The sequence below is a fragment of the Microcaecilia unicolor genome, chromosome 2, assembly GCF_901765095.1.
Source record: "Microcaecilia unicolor chromosome 2, aMicUni1.1, whole genome shotgun sequence".
NCBI lineage: Eukaryota > Metazoa > Chordata > Amphibia > Gymnophiona > Siphonopidae > Microcaecilia > Microcaecilia unicolor.
In genome coordinates, this window is record NC_044032.1 from 505,094,179 (window position 1) to 505,107,446 (window position 13,268).

A 13,268-nucleotide genomic window follows, 5' to 3' on the forward strand; every position below is an offset into this window, starting at 1 on the left:
GCCCTTACCGCCACCTCAATGGCTGGCGGTAAGTGCTCCCTCCAAAATGCCTGCAAGGCAAGTGCGAAGTTACTGCACAGCCATTTCATATGTGACTATTTTCACTCGCTGCGGTAAAAGGAGCCCCAGCACGCGGCAAAACAGCCCCCCTTGCTAGCGCTCAGCAAAAACAGCCGCTAGTGCAGGGCCCCTTTTACTGCAGCTTAGTAAAATGGCCCCTTAAGAGAAATTTAACTTGACTTAAACAAAAGTAATCCTGGTTGAAATACCCCCCATGGGTGAAAGTAAGTTTTAGCAAGGCATTATTTATTTGTGTACTATGGAATGTCTTTCTGAATGCTTAATTCCTGATTGTCCTCTACGTCCTCTGCTGAGCCGACCAGAAAAGCTGCAGTTCCTCCAGAATGGGCTTCTAATAAGTGCTCTGTATTGTTTAATAAAAGACAGGCACATCGATACTCAGAAGCATTTATGTGGCTGGTAGCAATGAGAAAAGCATAAATGCTGTACAGTGCGAATGGAAAAGGATCATCTGTTTTGGCAGAAGTGGCAGCAGCAGCAGCATTGGCGAGCAAGGTGATAGGGGAGGGTATATATTCATTAGGCCCACTGGGCAGAAGCATTGGAAGTAGGAAGGTTAAAACTGCTCAGAAGAAGCAGGGTTGACATGAGGAGAGGAAAGAAGAGATGAGAAGGGACTGTAGACGGGGGGGGGGGGGGGCTTGAGAATAGAGACTGGGTGAGGAAGATAGGTAGATGAGGGAAAGAGGAGACTGGGGGATGAGAAGGATGAAAGAGAATGGAGACGAGGGATGATAGATATGGGGAGTAAGAGGGAGACTTGGGAACATAGGCAGCAGTACTGGGTGGGCTACTGGGACCGTAGATTGACTAATATTGTGCCCAACGCATCATCAGTTATAGATAGGGTTACCATACTTGTGGAGACAAAAAAAGGACTGAAAAAATAAAAATGGTTGCTATTTTTGCTAAAGAAATATTTAATTGTAGTTAATGAACACACATCAAACAGTGACTTATTTACATCACAGCAGTAGATGTTCTACTTTTCAAGAACTTCTGGATTTGAGTTTGACTGAGTCTGAGCCTAGGCGTATTCACCATAAGAGCGCATATCCCTTTGGCTGGCTTCTGAGAAAAGTGTGAAAATCTTTGTATTACATATGCTTAAAATCGTGCTGCATGAACAACATTCCTTTGACAGATTCAACCAGCAGGGGAGCAGAGAGGGGATTAGCAATGCCTTTTTCTCTGTTTAGCACCCCAAAGTGTCCAGACTGACTAATAAGCCAGAGATAGTTTCTCTCATTATGTGGGTAGGTGTGTTGGTCATAGGCACATAAAAGAAAAAGAGGACATTTCCCTAAAGATTAAAAATCCTGTAGGACATATCTGAAGTTGTCCAAAAAGAGGACATGCCCTCTTAAAAGAGGACATAGGTTAACCCTAGGTACAGAGCTTTGGGTGCAAGGCTGAAGATCTATAGGTATATTTGGCCCCTCCAAACTGGTGTTATGCTTCTCCTACTGAGGAAGAATATGGGGATAAGAAAGAGGAGGCTGAGAGTGCACAGATTGGAGGGGTGGAAAAGAGGGGGAGACTTGTGAAGACCTGTGCTACAGCTGATAAATGAATCAATGATGCTGACAGTACACTTGCGGAAGGGGAGGAAGATTGCTGGCTTCTGCCAGAACTACGCAGTGGTGCATCAGGAGCCTGATTTACAAACCTTTCTCTTCCCTAATTGGAAACAATAAATCAGGACCTAAACAAACTATGGAAGACCTCTGAAAGGACACTCCTCCCTCCCTCTTATGAACGTTAATGGGACAAAAGGAGACGGGGGGGGGGGGGGGGGGGGGGGATTAGAGGTCTCAGTCACTGACAAGTTTTTGGGCTGGCTCCTAGATTGAAAGAAAATGTATCAAGTCCTTTCTTAAGCAGTGAGATAAACTTGTAAATAGACAAATTAAATTATGTAATTCAGCACACATTAAAACAGCATGGTAGAACATTCATATGTAATGTAATATGGCTCTTGTATCCTGCTAGCTCCCACTAAATAGAAATTCAAAGTGGGTAACAAAAAGATAAATATGAAAAAGAGTAATACAGTCAATCAATCCAAACCAAAGAATTTTTTAAATAAGAAAGTTTTCAGATTCTTACAAAAATAGCAATAGGAGGGGGAGGCTGGTAAATGTGACGGTAAAGAAAGCCAAATATGAACTGCCTGGTAGCAAAACCAATCTTCCAAAATTTTCTTAAATCTATCTCCAGAGAAGGATGGGTAAAACAGGAGGTAGGGATTTCTAGACTTTGAAATTCAACTGTTAGAAGGGAATGATAATAAATCAATAAGATACTTTGGGCTTGTTTCATCAAACATCTTAAAAACCAGACAAGCGGGCTTCAATTGGGAGCCAGTGAAGAGAAATCAATACCGGATTGATGCTGTCAAATTTTTTCTAATGAAAAGTGAGTTTAGCAGCCGTATTAGTATTAGTGCATAATTTAATTGAAAGAGAAGAAAAAAAAGATCATTACAATAATCTAGGTGTGATAAGATGACAGCCTGAACCAGTAACATAAAATGCTTTTCATTCAAATAATGCTAAACATTACACAGTTGCCGGAGTTTGAAAAACACAGTCTGAACAATATGAATAACATGTGGTTCAAAAGAAAGAGAGGTATCCAAAATAACATCTAAAACTTTAGAAGTGCATTCAACCTTAAAAGAAAAATCTGAGGTAATTAAAAACTCAGAGGGAATTAAACTACTGGACTGATCCATCCAAAGCAATTTGGTTTTCTCTTTGTTAAGTTTAAATCCATGAATTGAACTGTAATACTCAATCTTGGTAACGGATGTAGCAACAGTAGACGTGGAGGGGCATAATCGAAAGGGACGTACAAGTTTTGATGAGGACGTCCTCGCAAAACGTCCCGATGCAGGGGCGGGGAAACCCATATTATCGAAACAAGATGGACATCCATCTTTCATTTCGATAATATGGTCAGGGACGTCCAAATCTTGAAATTTTGGTTGTCCTTAGAGATGATCGTCCCTAGACTTGGTTGTTTCTGATTTTCGGCAATAATGGAAACCAAGGACGTCCATCTCAGAAATGACCAAATATAAGCCCTTTGGTCATGGGAGGAGCCAGCATTCGTAGTGCACCGGTCCCCCTGACATGCCAGGACACCATCCGGGCACCCTAGGGGGCACTGCAGTGGACTTCAGAAATTGCTCCCAGGTGCATAGCTCCTTTACCTTGTGTGCTGAACCCCCCCCAACCCCCCCCCCCCCCCAAAACCCACTCCCCACAACTGTACACCACTACCATATCCCTTATGGGTGAAAAGGGGCACCTAAATGTGGATACAGTGGGTTTCTGGTGGGTTTTGAAGGGCTCACATTTACCATCACAAGTGTAACAGATTGGGGGGTGGGGTGGGCCTGGGTCCGGTTGCCTGAAGTGCACTACACCCACTAAAACTGCTCCAGGGACCTGCATACTGCTGTCATGGAGCTGGATATGACATTTGAGGCTGGCAAAAAATATCTTTAAAAGCTTTTTTTTGAGGGTGGGAGGGGGTTAGTGACCACATAAGGGGAGGTCATCCCTGATTCCCTCCGGTGGTCATCTGGTCAGTTTAGGCACCTTTTTACGGCTTGGTCGTAACAAAAAAAGGACCAAGTAAAGTCGCCCAAGTGCTCGTCAGGGACAGCCTTTTTTCCATTAGGGGTCGAGGACGCTCGTGTGTTAGGCACGCCCAAGTCCCGCCTTCACTACACTTCTGGGAACTTTGGTCATCCCCGCGACGGAAAGCAGTTGGGGATGCCCAAAATCGGCTTTCGATTATTCCGATTTGGGCGACCCTGGGAGAAGGACGCCCATCTCCCGATTTGTGTCGAAAGATGGGCGTCCTTCTCTTTCAAAAATAAGCCTGATAGGGGCCCTTTTACAGAGCAGCGGTAAGCCCAATGTGGTCAACAGCGTTAGCCCCACCCCAAATGTGCGCCATTTTAGGGGGAAAGAGAAAACCCCTGGAAATGGCTTGTGTAGTGATAATCCAGCAGTAATCAGGCTCTGCCCAGGAGCCTTTATCACCACCTCAATGGGTGGCAGTAAGGGTCCCGGTTGCACGGCCACACTGTAAGAGTTATCTCACCATGTGGCAATTTTTTTGGGAGGGGGACATTTACTGGCTGCGGAAAAATGGTCCTGGTGCACTGGAAAAACATCCCCTGCCGCTAGTAAAAGGACCCCTTAAGACTTAATATACCTCCCTTCCTATAATCAAAGCAGTTTACAAATAGGTAATAATATTTTACAAGTCATAAAAAAAGAAATAAAAAAGTAAAAAGAGTATTAGCCAGAAAAAAGATATGGAAGACAATAGGATAGGGAGCCCAAGAAACTGTCACAGTCGTGCCAATCTGCCAACCTCAGAGATTGACAGGAAAAGCCTTAGAGAAAAGGTGGGTCATTAGGGCAATTTTAAACAGTTGGTAAGATTTTTCTGTGTGTAATGAAAATAGCAGTGAATTCCATAAGGAGGGGCTTAGTGAGAGGAAAGCAAAGTGGCGAGTAGCGGGAGTAGGGAGCTAGTTGCTAGTTGAGGATCGCAAAGAGCATATAGGTCTATATGAGACAATTAAAGAGGAAAGGTAGGCTGGGTTTTTTGAAGAAAGAACTTTGTGAGTTAAAGGTAGAATTTTATAATGAATGCGAAAGGTGTTTTAAAGAAGGGCTTTCCTGTGTGCTAAGCCCATTTCAAATGCGTTAACTCAGCATTATCCAATTAGTGTACACTAATGTAAATATGCTAGCTGGATAATGCTTTCATGCCCATTCCCCTCCCATGACATGCCCCCTCCCCAAAAAATAACAAAACAAATAGTGCATTATTAGTGTATGCTGAAGTGTGCATTAGTACTTAACACGATTTAGGAAAAGAGCGGTTAATTGGATAATGATTTATAATTTAGCAGTCCAAACTATTCTAATGGCCATTTCAAAAATGTATTTATTGGTAATTCATTTTTAACATGCTACTTTATGTTTTTATGAAAGGATGGATATAATGTATTATTTTTTTTTTTTTTCATTTTAGATCAGCATGCACCTGAATGCAATTGTACAACGAACGTCTGCTTCATATTTTCACAAGGCATCTACTACCTCTATCCGTTCACAATAGAGTATCACATTTTAGCATCTACGATGCTCTACGTTTTATGGAAGAATATTGGGCGTACAGTCCACCAACAGAACCAGAATAAGATGCAGTTTCGTTTTCGTGGTGTAATAGTTGGCACGGTTTTAGGACTGTTTGTGCTGACCATCACAATTGCAATTGTGGTTGTGTACCTCATTCAAATTGAATGTTCCAAAAGCAAGAGCGAAGCAGCACTTACTATGTTTTATCTGTATGGTATCACCGTACTCACTCTAATGTGCACTGCTGGAATTGTTAGCCTGTTGATATCGAGATACGATGACAGATCACTGGATGACTCAGAAAGTCCTTGCAGAAAATTAGATGCAAACTTATTAGTTGGTTCTGCATGTGGCTCATGGTTTATTTCTTGGGGATCAATCTTGGCAGTTATCTTTGCAGACACCCACCCACAAAACACATGGTATAATTTACCCTATTCTATATTGGTGATCATTGAAAAATATGTTCAGAATTTATTTATCGTAGAATGTGTACATTGCAAAGATGGGAACATGAATGATGACATTAGAACTATTGAAAGAATAATCACGGTAACAGAGAGTACTCTGTCACTTGCACCTTCATATGAAACAGTTTGCAGTGAAACCAACTTGATATTCAACAAACCCTTGCCTCAGGGGTCCAATACAAATGTTTCCCCCACTGAAAGCTATGGTGGATTAAGAAAGAGAAGCCAAGGAAATAACAGTTGTATTAGACTCCCGGTTCTTCACTTCCTAACACCCAACACCATGAACTCAAATCTCAGTATGAGGAGATGGATTCGGAAGAACGCTGCAGCATTCTTGTTCCTCTGCAATGTATCGGTAAGACATTTCATTAGGCTACTTGATAAGTGGTTTAACTAAAGTAGCACTGTATCTTTTCTAGGAAGCAGTTTGAAGGTGCCTTATCAAGCAAAAGGAATGTTTGGTTTGGTATTCAGAACAGTGGACTTTGCTTTGAGGGAGGTGCTTATCTAGGGGATCAGATTAGGGGGTTGGGGGATTAGGGGGAATCTGCTAATGGAGTTGGGGTGCAATCGGGGAGTGGGGATGTCAGAGGATGACATTGGGGTGTTGGGAAGAATAGAATGTCATGGGGATTGGATCATGGGGGGGGGGGGGGGGGGTCAATGACCACCTCTATTCAGTGGAAGTGCTACTGGGATACCAAGCCCAGCAGAGGAGGACAGCTCTTGGGAGGAAAACTGGTCCTTGGAGCCCAGAAAAAGCCCCCAGGAAGCTACAACAGAGACAGGCACAGTCAACCTGCAAGTCCAGCAGCCACCAACCTAAGAAGTCTCTAGCAGAAGGGTGAGATCTGACGAGACTAGGAGAGGGTGGACTTGCAAGGAAAGGCGTCCCTGGATCCAGGGTCCAACCTGACTGGAGCCTCCCAAAGGCAGTGTCAGTCAGTCTCGTACTCACTTGGGGCTCGGTGCCCACTGAGCATTAGGGAGGAATGTGGGATACCCTCTTTGCATGCATTTGCATACAATTAGCAGTCAGAGCCGGCAAGCTCATTGTTTTGCACACTCGACGGCTCTGATCATTAGGCGCCGGCTAACGCTGGCGCTAGTCTGATGCTAATAGCTTCTAGCATCCACATTTGCTTTTGAGCATTGGGGCATCAGTTACCATAAATGAACACCAACAGTCTTGTTATTTAATCTGTAAAACCAGTATGTCAAATACTTCCAAATTTGTGCACTCAACCCAACAGTTTTAGTCTTTAACCCTGATCTTCAGAACCAGTAACTTGCAGTCTTTTACACCCTTTTAAAACTCCTTCAGTCTTGAATGTTAAGGTAGTAGCTGTAAGCCCTTCCTAGTTCCTTAGTTAAGTCTGTGAGTGGGTGTGGCTATGTTGCATAGGTCTCTCCTCTCCTTTCCTTGCAAGTCCACCCTCTCCTGGTCTCCTCAGATCTCAGAGCCCAAAGTGTGTGTGTGTGTGTGGGGGGGGGGGGGCACATTTTGGCCCGCCTCCCTGCTGCCATCCTACTGCTGCCACCTCTGCCCCCCATGCTTCTGCCTCCCCGCCACCGCTGCTGCCCCCCGCCGCTGCTGGAGGGTACCGCCTCTGCCTCCCTGCCGCCACACTCTCCCCGCCACTTCCGCTGCCACTGGAAGGTACCTTGGCTAAAGTGTTTGTCCCATGCTGGTCTTACATTGCTGGCCCCCTGTCCTGCTTTCAGCGCCATGCACACTCGTTTCATTAAAACGAGTGTGCACGGCGCTGAAAAACAGGACAGGGTGCCAGCAATGTAAGACCAGCGCGGGACAGACACCTTAGTTGGTGGGGGTTAGGGACCTCCGCCAGCCAAACCAGGGGCCCCAGAGCCTGTTTAAGGGGGCCCAGGCCCCATGGGCCCCTGTAGCTATGCCACTGATGCAGTGGATATTAAACCAAGAGATCCAGGTTCAAACCCCACTTTATCTTTTATTTTGTAATTGTGAGCCCTTCAGGAACACAAAAATACATACTGTACCATAATGTACACCACTTAAATAGCCTTTAGGCTTGAAGGTGACCTAATATTTAGGTTCAGTAGGTAATTTTCTGTTTCTGGAGGGCTCACAATTTAAAAAAAAAAAAAAAGAGTTACAGTGGGATTTGAACCTGGATCATTTGGACTACAGTGACCACTAGGCTACTCCTCAGGCTTGCTGCCTACTTTCTTAAGAATGCCTATAATACCTGAATCTGTCATAGAGCCAGGCATTCCCTTTCAGTTTCATTTACAGGGGAGAGGGAGGGGGCAGCAGCTACTGGGGGATTAAGGAAGTATCATGCCTTAATCTCTCCAGGGGTCAGCTGTTCAATTAAAGCATCTTTTTGTACCCTGGATGTGATTGAAACAGGTCTAATTTAGGATGTCCTTCTTTTTAGATTTGGAGGTTTCTTCTCTTTCAGTAATCGCTGTTGGATGTCCTGACTATGGGCCCTCCCTAGTCCCGCCCCAAACATGCCCACAGCATACCTCCTTGGTATTTGGATGTACTGCAGTGTTGGATACCCCATTACTGCCTTTGTAAAATTGGGATTTGGATGTTTCAAGCACGAGGAGTGGCCTAGTGGTTAGAGCACCAGTCTTGCAATCCAGAGGTGGCCATTTCAAATCCCACTGCTGCTCCTTGTGATCTTGAGCAAGTCACCTAACCCTCCATTGCCTCAGGTACAAACTTAAGATTGTGAGCCCTCCTGGGACAGAGAAATATCCAGAGTACCTGAATGTAACTCACCTTGAGCTACTACTGAAAAAGGTGTGAGCAAAATCTAAATAAATAATAATAATGGATGTCCATCTGGGCATTTTGAGACATCTATATGCTTCAAAAAGAAGCTCCACAAGACAGTGCCTCCTCCTCTTGAGGTGGCAATAAGTGCCACTGTGCTGTTGGCAGTTTTGAGAGCTATCGTGTGGTACTGAACTGTGCAGTAGCTTTCATAGCTGGCCACGCCTTTAATTCACTAGTGTCTAGTGTTATTAGTACTAATCATTTCTATAGTGCTAGATGTAGCCCTAAAGGGCTCACAATCTAAGTTTTTCGTACCTGGGCAATTAGAGGTTTTAGGGGTACTTTAACTAAGACATTTTTCTTCAAGAATGCTTATCCCACTGTCAATACTAAAGCCTAGTCTTCCTCATCCCCTCTCTTATCCACATGTACTTACCCCCCTTTGAATTTGTTGTATCCGTTCCCTCCCTGAATTGTAACCATTTGTAAAACTTGTAAGCCACATTGAGCCCGCTCTTGTGGGATAATGTGGGGTATAAATGTACCAAAATAAATAAATAAGGTGCGCTGAAAAATGGCTTGCGGTAGTGTAGTCGTGGGTTTTGGGCGGGTGCCGATCCATTTTTCAGCGTACCTTTAAAAAAGGCCTTTTTAAAATTTTTGCCAAAAATGGACGTGCGGCAAAATCAAAATTGCCACGCATCCATTTTTGGGTCTGCGATCTTACCACCAGCCATTGACCTAGTGGTAAAATCTCATGTGGTAACCGAGCGGTAATGACCTACGCGCGTCAAATGCCACTTGGCGCGCATCCGAAAATAAAAATTATTTTTCAGCCGCACGCCAAAAATGAAATTACCGCAACAGCCACGTGGTAACTCCATTTTGGCACACATAGACGCTTATGCGGCTTAGTAAAAGGGCCCCTAAGTGACTTGCCCAAGGTCACAGGAGCGGCAGTGGGAAGCAAACCTAGGTTGCCAGGATCAAAGCCAACTTCACTAACCATTAGGCTACTCCTCCACTCACAGCCAGCTACCTCCCCTACCCATGTTAAGCCACTAGAATGGGTTTTGTCACTGCATGCCTGGTTTTAATGTGCTGTAGCTGTTAGCATGAGTCAAGGCTAACACCTATTGCATGGTAAAATCCACTCTAGCTGCTTAACACAGCTTAATAAAAGGACCCCACAGTGTAGTAATAATCACAGGAGGGCTATTACTGCTTTGCCTCTGGTCAGTGCCAGATTTTCTTCCTTTTATTGTCAAAGTAAAATATAATTTATTCTGTTCTTAGTTTGTATTTTTTCCTATTAGCAATATATTGCCAGTGGTGATACAATATGATTTTTGACATCTGTTGACATTTTCAGTCTTTTTGGACTGAAATACAGAAGTCTGCATTACCCAGGCAAGTCATATCAGCAGCCTGCCCAGAGGCAGAGTGATCAAGTTCCAAAAAGAGGGCATATTTTTGTCTGTATGCATATGGTATAGAGTACATGTGTGTGTGCACATATGTTCCAGAAGTCAGCATAGTCTGCTGTTGGGCAGATGGTATCAGCAAAGTACAAAATTAGACAATCTGTTGACCTATTTTCCTTTGGTCTGTTGTGAATGAAGGTGTGAAAGAAACTGAGGGCCTGATATTCAGCCAGCGGCGATCATTAAAAAAAATACACTTACCACTGTGGCCTGAATGCCAAGCAGTACAAGTTCCAGGAGGTACAGTTATAGGTAGATACTTGACATTCTTAAAGCAATCTTGCTCAGATTCACACAGGAATATTACACAGTACAGCAGAAGAAATATACGTTTTGGCAAAATCAATAACAGCAGTATCATGGAATGATGTTTTGAGTTTTCCTTTCTTGGTAAGCTTTAAGACATAGGATATCTCAATGACCAGGCAGGCTGATGAGGGTGGAATCTGATTGTTTGCTAGACTCTGTCCATCTTGGTTTATGTTTAGGTCTATAATGATTTGTTTATTGTTTTGCTTTTATGTGTTGGATAATTCTAGGTTTTGACTCAATATACAGGGGCCCTTTTACAGTGTGGTGGTAAGCACTAACGAGTGCTCACCACACACTAAAAAGGTACTACCGCAGGGTGCACTCAGGTGTCAGATGGTAGTTCTGAGATCGGTGTGTTACAATCCCAAATGCCTGAACTCTGCAACACAACAAAACCAAAGTACGTAATGGACATAACACAACTCTTCCGCTCTACGATTCCCTAATGTGTCTGTTTCACATGAACCTTATCTTACCACAACATCACTTTGTATTTGTTCATACCGGAGTCGGCGAACGCCTCTCCAGTACTATGTAAGTCACATTGAGCCTGCAAATAGGTGGGAAAATGTGGGATACAAATGTAACAAATAAATAAATAAAAAATATTTTTTAGCCTGGGGGCGTGTGTGGAGATGGAGAGTAGGCGTGCCCTGCGCTAATCAGGTAGCACGGGTAAATTGCCGCACGCTGCCCGATTAGCACAGGGTTAGTATGGGAGCCCTTACCATCTACAAAACAGGTGGTGGTAAGGGCTCATACAGAGGCCCTTTTACAAAGCGGCGGTAAGCCAAAGACAGGCTTACCACACGCTATCCCGGAACCACCACCGGCCCAATGCGGCCCAATGTGGCTCCAGCATGCACCATTTTTATAGCGCAGCACTAACCCAGTGGTAATCAGGCATCGCTGCACGCTGCCTGGGTGGCAGTAAGTGCTCCTCACTGCATGGCCATGAGGTAAGAGTTATCATATGAGGAAAGGCTAAAGAGGTTAGGGCTCTTCAGCTTCATTCATTCATTTGAGTGTTTATATACCACTTAGACCTAAGCGGTTCACAGCTTCACTTAACAGGTACAGCTTGGAAAAGAGACGGCTGAGGGAGGATAGGATTGAGGTCTACAAAATCCTACTGATATAGAATAGGTAAAAGTGAATTGATTTTTCACTCTTACAAAAACTACAAAGACCAGGAGACAGTCAATGAAATTACATGGAAATACTTTTAAAACAAATAGGAGGAAATATTTTTTCACTCAAAGAATAGTTAAACTCTGGAACTTGCCGCTGGTGGATGCAGTAACAGCTGTTAATGTATCTGGGTTTAGTCTTTTTTCCACTTCTAAATTCTTTTTCAGGTTTGCCTTGCCACTTCTTCTCTCGCCTCTTGTCTTCTTCCTTTCCTTCTCTACATCTCGCTGTCACTGATCTTGCTATTTATGTTTTTATCCACTTATCTGTTCTTTGCATTTATATCTGCCCATTTGATTGTACCCTCATTATTCCTTTCTCTCATTCTCTTAGTCTCCTCTTTACCTCTTTTCTACCTATCGGCTTTTCCCATCTCCCTCTTACAGGCCTCTCCAGTATTCCCATTGCCCTCTCTGTCTCTTTCCTTCCCCAGTCTCTAATTTCCCCTCCTCCTCAACAGAGCGAATGACAGTGGACTAGACCCTCTCATTCCTCACCTAACCTCCACTGCCTTATCCTCTCACCAGCTGCAGCTCCATCTGTCTCTCCTACCTTTCCTTGCGTCCAGGACATTCTTCTGTCTATTATCCGCTATCCCATCTCCTATTGCTTCTCCTTCACCATCTTTTTAACCCCATTTCCACCCTCACTCAACCCCTTCAGAGATTCCTGCTCCTCTCATACTCCTCTCCCAAGTACTCCCATCCCTTTTCAATGCCTCTCCTTCTTTCTCCAGTCTTCCAGGTCATTCATAGTATTTATTTATGATATTTATATCCCACATTATCCTGAACAATCTTGGGTTCAATGTGGCTTACAATGACTAATTTAAATCAAGCATATAAAGTAGTTCATTGTATATTATATTCAGTAAGAGACTAGAGAAATACAGAGTAATATAAAACATCTAACAAATAAGGATGCGACACAAAATGGAATGTATGCGTTTACCATTATATTAATAGGAATTTTTTGAAGAGGAATGATTTCAGTATTTTATGAAATTTCAGGTAATTAGGTTGACTTCTAATTGTATTAGGGCTCTGTTTACTAAGGTGCGTTAGTGTTTTTAGTGCGTCTACACTTAGCATGCGCGCTAACCATGTAGGCACCTATAGGGATATTGTAGGCACGTACATGGTTAAGGCGCATTAAAAATCTTAACACGCCTATAACGCTGCTTAGTAAACAGGGCCCTTAGGCAAGGAATTCCACCATTTGGTACCTTGATAAAAATCAGCTTTTCCCTACACGTCATCCCTTTTCTGTTACCCCCCCATTTCACACCCTCAGTCATTCTCCCAAACCATCAACACACCTCCACTCATACCTACTAATTGCCAGGTCCCTCTCAATCCCGCACTAATGACTGAGAGCTAATTGGGAAATTAGCACGTGGCCATTAATGGAAAAAACAAAATTGCAAAAAAAAACACATCACAGGAGTGGGATTCACCACTGCACATTTTTGCTGCTTCTTAGGGAATGAAGCTGATTTAACCTGTAGGTGATATTCTGTGGAACCACCTTCAGGTTGTTATTGAGACCGCTGATGCAGCCCTGGTTAGGGCGAAACAAGAACTTGTCAGGCTTTTTACGTATAATATCATATGTGTGGTGAATAAATTGGACTATTTGCCCCTGCTCCTGTGATCTGCTCTTTTTGCTCCATTGTAGATATTGCGGATCGCTTGCCTGTTTGTTTCCTTGGAAAACTAAATTCCAGCCATTTTACCACTGTGCTAAGAGTGGCCTCAGTGCATGAGAAATCCACGAATTAAAAATA

At 43.6% G+C, this 13,268-nt stretch overlaps 1 protein-coding gene across 1 annotated transcript in view; it reads left to right on the forward strand.

Moving 5' to 3' along the window:
• The window catches only part of OTOP1 (otopetrin 1), a 106,063-nt gene that overhangs the window by 79,203 nt on the left and 13,592 nt on the right, over window positions 1-13,268 (forward strand). Inside the window, exon 6 of the mRNA XM_030192600.1 lies at window positions 5,146-6,080. Coding sequence (XP_030048460.1) covers window positions 5,146-6,080 — 935 coding nt within the window. The remainder of the gene's footprint in view (window positions 1-5,145; window positions 6,081-13,268) is intronic.